General features: G+C 40.0%; 1 protein-coding gene across 1 annotated transcript; it reads right to left on the bottom strand.

The window, feature by feature from the left end:
* Positions 1 to 8,643: 8,643 nt before the first annotated feature.
* Positions 8,644 to 10,543, bottom strand: LOC116086440 (resistin-like gamma). Its single transcript, XM_031364711.1, has 4 exons — positions 10,408 to 10,543; positions 10,046 to 10,197; positions 9,313 to 9,393; positions 8,644 to 8,923 (listed from the first exon to the last, which is right to left on the bottom strand). Exons 2-4 carry the CDS (start codon positions 10,170 to 10,172, stop codon positions 8,796 to 8,798), a joined length of 336 nt encoding a protein of 111 aa, XP_031220571.1. The 5' UTR covers positions 10,173 to 10,197; positions 10,408 to 10,543; the 3' UTR covers positions 8,644 to 8,795.
* Between the last annotated feature and the right edge of the window lie 264 nt (positions 10,544 to 10,807).

Genomic DNA, 10,807 nt, shown 5'->3' with positions numbered 1-10,807 from the left:
TCAGCTTGTTTGTTTGTGACAGTGTCTTGCTGTGTACAACATAAGGGTCTTGAAATCTTGCTTCCCCTGTACCAGCCTCTCTATTAATAGTATTGTTTATTTCATATTTTTACACTATACTATGGTTTTCAGGACAGCATATATATTTCAAAAGTATTTATATACCCAAAAGAAACATAGGCAATTAACTAGGGAGGTGGCTTGTAAGAGAACAACAAAGTGAGACTGAATGCTTTGCTTGGCATTTGTAACTATTGTATCAAGTTTGAAGAAGACTTTATTAGTTACTCTTTCACTGAGATGAATGCTTTTCCAAATTATCACAGCTAATGAACCAAATTCTTACCCTCACCTAATGTCTGTGCCACCCTCCAAGCAGAACCATTGTTCACTGAAACAGTTGGTGAATGACTTTATGGATAGACCATCTTAATACCTACACTATTTCTTAAATGAATGTAACCTGTTCTTCGTGGGCTGAGAATGAAGTCACTCACTCAAGTCAAATAGCTTTGACCATAGCAGGAAGTCTGTATCCAAAAATCGAGCCTACAATTCATTTCTTGGTGTAGCACAACTATCAACTCTCAGCTTACCTACGATGGAGGTAAAATCCTTTGGTGATATGAGAGTCATTGAAATACAGCCTTAATATAATGAAAAAAAAAAAGAACAGCTTATATATTTCAAAAGTATTTATATACCCAAAAGAAACAGACAATTAACTAGGGAGGTTGCATGTAAGAGAACAACAAAGAGTGAGACTGAATGCTTTGCTTAGCTACGATGGAGGTAAAATCCCTTGGTGATGTGAGGGTCATTGAAGTACAACCTTATTACAATGAAACCCAATGTCTAAAAATTGTTCTTATTTTGGGCTTGTACCACAGTAAGAGCCAAGATTTTAAATTCTGCTAAATACAAAACAAACAAAAAGATTTTATATATTTATGTTCATTTAAGAAAATACTAGTAGTGATGTATTTTTTGAAGTATACAGTTAATATTTTTGGAGTTATTTAAAATTTATATTGAGAAAAATGTATTTTCACTATTGCTATAGACGAGCATCTACATAAGACTGTTAAATTGATTGTTGTTTTATATCAAACAACTTTTATAATGCTCATTTTTATTGTTATAATATTTTACAAATTTTAAAGAATATGACAAAATATACCCCATCAATATATACTGCATTTGTGAATATGTACATCCAAAAAAATCAATAAACTTTCAAAATAAAAAAATTAAAAAAGAAAAGACAACTGCAGGGCACATGGTAGACTAGGATCCCTCCCTAGAGTTTCTTCATGCTTCTTCCCAGCCTTTGATCTTCTTTCATGGGGATATGAAGCCCAAGGGATTCAAGAAACTTGTTCAAAGCCTCTATTAAGTTGATGCTAAGACTAAAAGTCAGATCATTCTTTTACTCTATCACTACCTCCTGGTGCAAACGTGAACTTGAATGGTCACACTCACTTTTGAGGGTATAGTTTCACCTAATTAATATTTCCAAAACTTTCAGAAAAGAAGTTTGACTGTTTATCCCTCCATCATAGGACTTAGCATAGTGGGAACAGAGGGGGCAAACCTTCTATAAATGCTGAAAGCAGAGAGAAGACCATGCTTATGGCAGAGTCTCTCCTGGAGTTCACACCCTTTCCAGTTTAAAACATTTCACAGATAACCTTAATGGTAACTTTCAAAATAGCAGGTATCAGGAACATTTTCAGTCCCCCTACTTTAAAAATTCACTGCCCTCATTGACTATATACTATTTAGTATATACTATTTAGAATATACTACCCTATTAATTCAGACCTTCAGGGTTATATGCAACCAGCTTGTCTGGAACTTTCAAGAAACTGTTTTTTTTTGCTAAGTTGGGACCAACCGGGAGGCACAGACCTCAGAAGTGGCAGGGCAGCTGGGACAGGATCCTTTCTACCACCATCTACACCTAGAAGGGATGGTGGACCCACAACCCTCTCTGCCCCTCCCCACCACCCCCAAGTGCAAGTGGAGAGCTTGTCTCCAGAGAGTGCTCTGACCCAGGGACTCAGGTGAGATGGCCATTTTCTCTCCTGTGACTTTCTAAGGCTGGACAAGCCAGGAGGAACAGGCCTCAGAAGTGGCAGGACAGCTGGGACAGGATCCTTTTTACCTCCCATCTACACCTAGGAGGGACAGCAGATCCGCAGCCCTCTCTGTACCTTTCCCGAAAGTGGAGAACTTGTCTCCAGGGTGTGCCCTGATCCCAGGACTCAGGAGGGACATCTGATCCACAGCTGGCTAAAGGCAAACGCAAAAATCTTACCAACAGAAACCAAGACTATTTAGCTTCATCAGAACCTAGTACTCCCACCACAGCAAGTCCTGGATATCCCAAAATACCAGAAAAGCAAGATTTGGACCTAAAATCATAGCTCACGATGGTGATAGAGGAATTTAAGAAGGACATGAATAACTCCCTTAAAGAAATACAGGAGAACACAGGTAAACAGATATAAGCCCTTAAAGAGGATACCTTTCACCATCTGTTGATCTCTGGTATTAGATGTTCTTGCTGTCTCTGGCTGGAGCTTGTGCCTTCTGTGGGTCTGTAAGCCTGTGTCAGCACTCCTGGGAGATCAGCTCTCTGGTAAGACCTGTGTGCAGTGGGCTGTGGATCAGATGTCCTTCCTGTGTCCTGAGGTCAGAACAAACCCTGGAGACAGGCTCTCCCAAGGGTCAGAGAGGGCTGTGGATCTGCAGTCCCTCCTAGATGAACAGGGAGGTAGAAAGGATCCTGTGCTGGCTGCCCTGCCACTTTTGAGGCCTGTGCTTCCTGGCTGGTCCCACCTTAGAAGGTCACTGGAGAGAAAATGGAGATCTCACCTTAGTCCCTGTGTTGGAGCACTCCCCGAAGGCAAGCTCTCTGCTTGCAGCGAAGGGGCAGAGAGGGCTGTGGATCTGCAGTACCTCCTAGGTGAAGAGGGAGGTAGAAAGGATCCTGTGCTTTTTCAGAGGTGAAACTGGGAAAGGAGATATTGTATGACCTGTAAATAAAGAAAATATCTAATATCTTTTCTCCACTGAGACATTTCTTTAACAGTCACTTGATGATAGGGAATACACTCAGTTCTGCCTTATCTTCACTTGCTGTATTTGCTTTGTCTCTGTTCACCTTAACTCCATAAGAACTTTTGTTTCCTCTTAGAGGAGCATGTGACTAGCACTTCATTGTCCTTTGGTTTCTAGCACATCTCTATCACGAATAAAAATAATCTTAGTAAACCAACATGGCATATATTTCTGAGGCCCTTCTAGAACTACAGAACTCCTTCTCCTAGTTCATGGAGGAAGAAAGAAAAAGCTAAAACCGACCAAACGGGGTAATCCTGCTGATCACACTTTTTCGTCTAGAGGAGCAAATTACTACCAGACAAAGGCAGCAAAGGAAACTGACCGGGGGATCTCCTCCTGGCATTCTCCCTTCCTGTCTGAATTATTTGCAGAGATTGCCACCAGATAGAGTACCCAGAATTGATTTACAGTGGTCAGTGCTTCTTCAGCAGTCGTGATTATCTGTGCTAACTCTGGGAACTCTGCCATCCATGTGACTTTAGCAGATAAATAACACCATTATTCCTTAGCCTTTATGCTTGGGTGTAAGTCTCACTCACGGAGAGCTGAGATTTATAGACGATGTAATTTAGAACTCTGGCCCCATAAGTTAATGCTCCACGAATGTCTTCTTTATCTCTCTGGGGATGATCCATCAGCAGACCCCTGGAACAGCTCTCATCTTCTTGCTTATTCTCTTTGCTTTTGATGAAGGTTTTATGCTGCCAGATTCAGTGCTGTTTGCACTATGGAAGAAAATTGATTTGTTGTAGACAAAAAAAAATGAGATTAATGTCTATGATGAAGCAATGTTTTTTTAAATGTCAACTCTAGAGAAATAAATGACCATATAGAGCAATTACTAGGTACTAGACCCTAAGTAGATGCTTTAGAAAATTATATATGTGTATATATGCATATATATGCCAATTAACTGAACTTTATCTTATGCTTTGTATAAATTCATCTATAAACCCGTTTGCTTCTTTCAACAACCCAATGTGATATGCATTTTACTCTTGCTAATTTGTATTTAAGAAGACAAGAGGCTTGGAAAGATTATGTCATTGTTCTAAGAAGTGTTAAAAGTTAGACTGGAAATTGGTCTCCTCTATAGTGTCTGTATTTTAACCACTGCTCTTTATAAATGAATCAAACTGACACACAGAAGGCAAATACCACTTGATTGCAGGCTAAATGCAGTCCCTTCTCATCTTGAACTTCAATAGATATATAGACATAGAAATACATTTTTCAACTACTTCATTATTGTTTATTTCACTCATTGTTTATACCCTCATATCATGGCTCCTTTATATTGAGTAAAATTCTTTGATTGTGTCTTTTATCAATGGTTCATTTATTTAGTCATTTAGTTGGTTTTCGTTTGTAACACATGTAGAACTCCTTTGCTATCTGTTCATGTGTGAGAGTGGCTCCCACCACAATTCCCTAACGGCTGAATATGAGTGGACGTGATGGCTATTTCATATCCCTAGACATAAGCAGGCAATCTGATGTTAGTTAGATACTTGTATTTTGTCCCAGTTTCTCTTTTCTTTTCTTTCTTTTTTTTTTTTTTTGAGACAAGGTTTCTCTGTGTAGCCCTGGCTATCCTGGAACTCCTCTGTAGACCAGGTTGGCCTCGAACTCAGAAATCCGCCTGCCTCTGCCTCCCAAGTGCTGGGATGAAAGGAGTGCGCCACCACTGCCTGGCTTTGTCCCAGTTTCTCAAGTGTCTTAGTAACCTATTTAGTCAAATCTCTGCCATGTCAGGACACATCTGTATTGGTTTATATGAAAGTAGACATTTTCAAGCTCATGAACATTTTTTAGTATGTTTGATCCCAGGGGAATTTTAAGGCCCACTTTTTCAAGGGTGCTTCCCTATGCTATGTCTGACAGATGCTCCAGTCCATCTCTAAATGAACACCCATCTTTGAAATGGAAGGACCTTGAACCTAACAGCAGGGCAGACAGTAAAGAAGTCCTTCGAAAACCCTATAATCTTTCATGAGTCTCTATACATGTGCATTCTTACTGGTTACAATTCACCCTGTACCTTAACAGTCCACATCTATTCCAGTCAGAATTACCTGGTGTCTTAGTTTGAGTTTTACTGCCATGAACAGACACCATAACCAAGGCAGCACTTATAAAGGACTATATTTAATTGGAGCTGGCTTCCAAGTTCAGAGGTTCAGTCCATTGTCATCATGGCAGAAAGCACAGCACCGTCCAGGCAAGCATGGTGCTGAAGGAGCTGAGACTTCTATATCTTCATCCAAAGATTGGAGCAGAGTATACTCAGGCAGCTAGGAGGAGCTTCTCAAAGCCCATCCTCACAATGATGCACTTCCTCCAAGGCCACACCTTCAAATAGTACCACTCCTTGGGCCAAGCCTATTTAAATAATAATAGTGCTAGTTGGGACTCAGATTAGAAATTCACTTAGAGGGAACTTATAACTTCTGTGTGGTTCTCTGGGTCGTAAACGCTCAAGAGTCTGTAAGTTTCTTTTTATGATGATCAGTGATTTCTCTCTAATCACATGGCCAGCCTCCAATTCTATTCTGTATACTAATAGATGATATATTAAACATCTCATTCTCTCCTGAAGAGACAGCATACCTTCTTGAGGTCAGAACACAGGTTACTTCACCGAGTACCCATGAAATTATGGACCAGATATTTTCAGAGGGATATTATACACCAGTGATTTTATGAATTAGTGGCAAGAATTTCCTATTTAAAAGAAAGAAATAATTTTCTCTTTTATTCCGAGTTTAACTAGATATTCTTTGATATGATCATATTTAATGAGAAACAGCTAAGTGGGCAATATTGACAGAAAAAATTTGGTCTTGGCCTAAGTTATGTTGATAGCATTATACACAGTGGAGAAGGCTAGAATAAATGTTTTTAATCTGTATAACTGACAGATATTCTCTATATCCTTCTGCATGTGACATTAACTTTAAGCAATGAGTGAAGAAGAGGCAGACAATTATGGTTAATGTTTGGTAGAGTTTCCTTTTCCTTTTCCCCTCAAGGCAAAGCTATTCATCTGAGATGGAACATATTTAACCTATGCTTTGGGTCCATAGTAGTACCCAGTATGGATAGTACTTAGCAGAGCTTCAACATATTTTTGTATTGAAGCTCACTCTATTGCTGCAGTGTAAAGAGTAAGCATATTATTTTGCTGGGAGGTATGCCTTCTAGGGTTCTCATTGGCAAGTCCCCTCAGTATAAACAGAGTTGAGATGAAGAGAAAGGTATCCCATGGTGTTCAGAAGCTGAATAACTAGGCATAATTTCAAAGGGAAGGAGGTAACCAACAGTACAAAAAGCAAGCTTGAAACATTGATGGGCAGGTTTAGACTCAGCAAGTGAAGCAGGATCACGTGGCTAACATGGAGACCCATGTTAGGGGTCCAGCTGGATCCAATTGCAAAGGTCGCTTAAATGACTCTCCCCAGCTGTACCACTTCAGACAAGTTTCTAAATTTTTAAGAAGTTTGGGAACAAATCACCAGTCTAGACATGCTTAGATTCACTGTCTATGGATTTCCTTCAAATTGCCATCATTTCTCCTTTGGCTCTGAAAGGTTCATGAGTGTATGCCTGGGTCTATTTTTGGTGATGCACATTGATTTTGCAAATAGAAAATTCTACAGCCTCTGAACCTCCCAGGATTGTAGAATAAGGTAACTTTCCTTTGCTAAGGTTAAGGAGTCCCCAGAGATCATGCCCTTCATCTCAGCTGTCCTGTGGTTTAACGTAAATCTCGGTGCTTTCTGCTCTTCTTATGTAAAGCCAATTTCTGAGAGTGCAGAAAATCCCCATCTTTTCCAAATAAATCTACACTCTCAAGAATACTGTCCAGTTGTCGATTCAAAGATGTCGATTTGAAATTCAGAGCTTAAAGTAAATGACTTGTAGCCAGCTTCTGTTACTCTCACATTGACAGGAAGACCACCAGGTAAGAAGAGGAGTTGTATGACAACCTTGGAAACTTGATCCCTTTTGCTGTTGTGACATTGAGTTTCTTCTTTCATTGCTTCAAACCTTTACCTGTGTTTTTGAGATGAGCACAGACTCAGCTTTCCTAAGTCCCTCGCTCATCAGTCAATCCTGTTTCTAAGCTGTCCCAGGGCTGCTTGAGACTTTTACAGACATCTTTAAGCATGTCTACCCATTAAAGCCTCTCCCCTACATGTACATAGAAGAATCTTAACCTTCCATTTGCATATATTATTTAAGCATATCTAGTCTCCAACAATCTTCAGAACAGTAAATACACTCCAGTTACTATTCTCCTTTTTATGCAAACATTTCCTAATGTATGGTCCTCAGCTACGGTACCCTCTGTCAGGATTCTCTTAGTATAAATGTGCTCTTAGATTTCTTTTCATCTTGTTTGTCCCTCCAGGGCTGATTACAGAGTAAATAATGACATAAATAAAATTTGCCTTTTTTCATATTTTTCTGCTTTGAGTTCCACTGTGCTTCCTATTATGTATGTAGCAGTTCTTGATAAGCACAGATACATAACAGCATATAATCGAATTCTATTTTCTATGATTATTAGCTTTGAGAAATCAAATGTCATTAAATATACAAGAAAACAATATTCTTATTGTAGTGATGATCAACATATTTTAATTTTTCTTGAGTTGTAGTTGTCAATTTTATTATTTAAAATTATTTTTGGTACTCCAAGATTGTAACTGAATTGTAGTCTCATTCAGAAACATGAAGCCCCAAAATTCAAGTCCACCTACTTAAAACACAGTCATTTCCAAGTCCTTGGGTCACTTACTTGCTTAATACTTAATTGTTTTTTTGTTTAGAACTCTGTGGCTTTTCTTTTGTTTTTGTTTTTCTAGACAGGGTTTATTTGTGTAGCTTTGGCTGTCCTCAAACTAGCTCTGTATTTCAGGCTGGCCTTGAACTCACAGACATTTGCCTGTCTCTGCCTCTCCAGTGTTGGGATTTTAGGCATGTGCCACTACCACCTGGCTTGCAAGTCTGAAATTTTTATACCCAGGAATTTTGTAGGATTTTGCACCTTGGCAAATGAAGTATACTAAGATCTGATGATAAGTGAGAGATGTGGCTTTAGTTTGCTATCTGGAAGAAAGGCAACAGGATAGAAGTCATCATGATGGATGTCATCTTCAGTATTTGAGGAAGAAAGTACAAATGTGTAAGTAAAAGTTTAGAGATAAAGTATTTCCGATTTCCCCTTGAGTGCCTGCAATTTGACTGTCTTCCTGCACACAACTTGGAGTTCACTGTCCCAATTGTTGAGCCTCAAAGGAGTATACGATTTTCTTTACTGTATTTCATACCAAAAATGTACTCAATTCATACTAGAAGTGTAGGGTCAACCTGTGTTCCCATTCTTTTCATATGTTTCCTAAGCACACATCTCACCCACATGCCTTACTGAGATGTAATCTGAGATATTGAAAATGTTTTCTGGCAAGAAATCTGCCAAGGTAGGAATAATAACACTGAAGACAGAAACACAGACACATACGAATTTGTCTTTACTTTTCAAGAAGCAGGGCAAATAGGCAATATGAATTCATCAAGGGGATATGAGCCAGGTTTCCAAGTTGAGATTGTGGTTTTGTATAGTCTTCATTTCAAAGCTAGGTTCTTCAGCTTCCTCATTCTTAGGACAAATGGCAGCAGCGGGCAGCAGCCCAGTCCATGACTGAGCACTGGCAGTGGCAAGTCTTTTCATTCTGGATATCCCAAGATCCACAGCCATAGCCACAAGCACATCCAGTGACAACCATTCCTGCATGGTCATGTGAGACAAATTTCACAGTTCTCCTCAAGCAAACTAATTGCGAGTTACTTAAACTAAAGGACTTGAAAGGAGGAGTTTCACTGTCTTTCAATTAATAGCAAATTTACCCCTGTTCTGGCCCCTCCCCTGCCCACAATATAAGGGAATAAATTAGGAAAGAAATGAAGGCCATATCCATGCCCAGAAATATGAGGGACAGAAAGGGCCATCATGTGGGGACATGAAGGCAGGGGTAACAGAAAGGGCAGAACCCAAAAATCCCTTAGTAGCATCCTTGGGGAACTGAAAATCAGGAAGAGGTGTCCTCACACCTGGAACCATGGCAGTACAAACCCGAGTTAGGAGAAGGTGGTATTCCTCCTTGAGGAATTACTCACCAGAAGGACAGGAGGCCAGTCTGCCCGAAGCCTGGATACTAGTGCAGGAAAGAGTCTTTGTTTCGGTGGAAGGACAGTCAACTGAGGGAGAGAGAGAGAAAAGTGGTATTGGCCATGATCTTTCTCAAAATTTTCTTGTAAGCCCTCTTGAATCTTAGGGGTGTCACTGTTTCCATAAATAGTCCACTCACCAGCTTTTAAAATCCAGCTTCTTCATTTGTGAAGGGAAAGTGATAGTTGTACTTACCTAGTAAAGTTGCCTGTGAAAATTGCATGAACTAACTGAATGCTTAGTGTACTTGTTTTGTGATATGTTCATAAACTACACTCCCTATCCTTTTTCTTCATCCTGATCAAGAACATGGAGCTCTTATTCAAGAGTTCAAAAGGGTAGGGTGCTGGTTGGAAAGATGGCTCAGTAGTTAAGAGCACTGACTGCTCTTCCAGAGGTGCTGAATTCAATTCCCAGCAACCACATGGTGGCTCCTCCTAACCATCTGTAATGGGATCCAATTAAAGAAAATGACAGTGTATTCCCATACATAAATAAACATAAAAAAAAAAAAACCAAAAGAAAGAAAAACAAGGGTAGGGTGCTTAAGGAAGTCCTCCTGGTCAGGAAGGCAGGGATGAAGAGAACTAAGGGCTTAGACTAAGATACAGAGATTTTACGATTTATGTTCAGTCAGCATCAGTAAAGATCAAGCTATGATTTTTCCTACTCATCTCATACCTCGACGGCCAAGAAGTTCCTTGACCTTTTCCTCCACAATCGAGTCTAAGGTCCCCTCAGTATTCACTGGGACCATGAGCTGGAAAAGGGAGATGCAGATGAGAAGGGAACAAAGTGTAGTCTTCATCCTGTTGAGAGTCGGGGTCCTGGGGCTGGAGAGAAAGAGCAGAAAAGATGAGTTCACTAAGCTCTTGAATAGTTGTGAGGGAAATGACAAATTCTGGAGAGAGCAGGGAGAGAGCAGAGAAATTGCAGGGAGAGAGTAGGGAGAGAGCAGGGAGAGAACAACAATGGTAACTGTACTATAACAGTTCTAGATGTTTAGAGAAGAAGAGAGAATCCCACAGAGCTGTCTGACTCACCAGAATCTCAGGACAGGTTCCAGGACCAGGCCAGATGAGATGCTTTAATACACTGTGGGATTACTGACCTGGTACCTTTAATATATACAAGCATACCCCCAATGAAGTAAGCACTTTTAGCACATTTTGACATCCCGGATATCTACTATAGCAATTTCCTGTGAATTATGACACTGGACCAAAGAAAAACTGGTGAGGGTCAAGAGACTAAGAAAGTAAGCCCTCTTGACCTGTCAGGGAAAGCTGAAACTCACACAGTTCACATTCCTCACTAACCAACTGAACTGCCAAGTGGTGACTCTTGGCCCCTTGGAGATGCCTGGAATGCCTTGCAGAAAGCTCTATAGATGCAGCATGAGGGAAACTGCAATAATTCTGGTATGAGCTTTTCAGTGGTGGA

This window comes from Mastomys coucha, unplaced genomic scaffold, assembly GCF_008632895.1.
Source record: "Mastomys coucha isolate ucsf_1 unplaced genomic scaffold, UCSF_Mcou_1 pScaffold12, whole genome shotgun sequence".
Lineage (NCBI taxonomy): Eukaryota > Metazoa > Chordata > Mammalia > Rodentia > Muridae > Mastomys > Mastomys coucha.
Note: the sequence above shows the minus strand (reverse complement) of the source record. Positions and strands in the feature narration are given on the sequence as shown.

Coding starts and splice junctions, on each gene's coding strand:
- LOC116086440 (XM_031364711.1), bottom strand. CDS start 10,172: ATGAAGACTACACTTTGTTCCCTTCTCATCTGCATCTCCCTTTTCCAG. Junction 9,394..10,045: donor GGAACTTCTTGGCCGTCGAG/GTATGAGATGAG, acceptor TCTCTCCCTCAG/TTGACTGTCCTTCCACCGAA. Junction 8,924..9,312: donor ACTGGCCTCCTGTCCTTCTG/GTGAGTAATTCC, acceptor ATGACCATGCAG/GAATGGTTGTCACTGGATGT.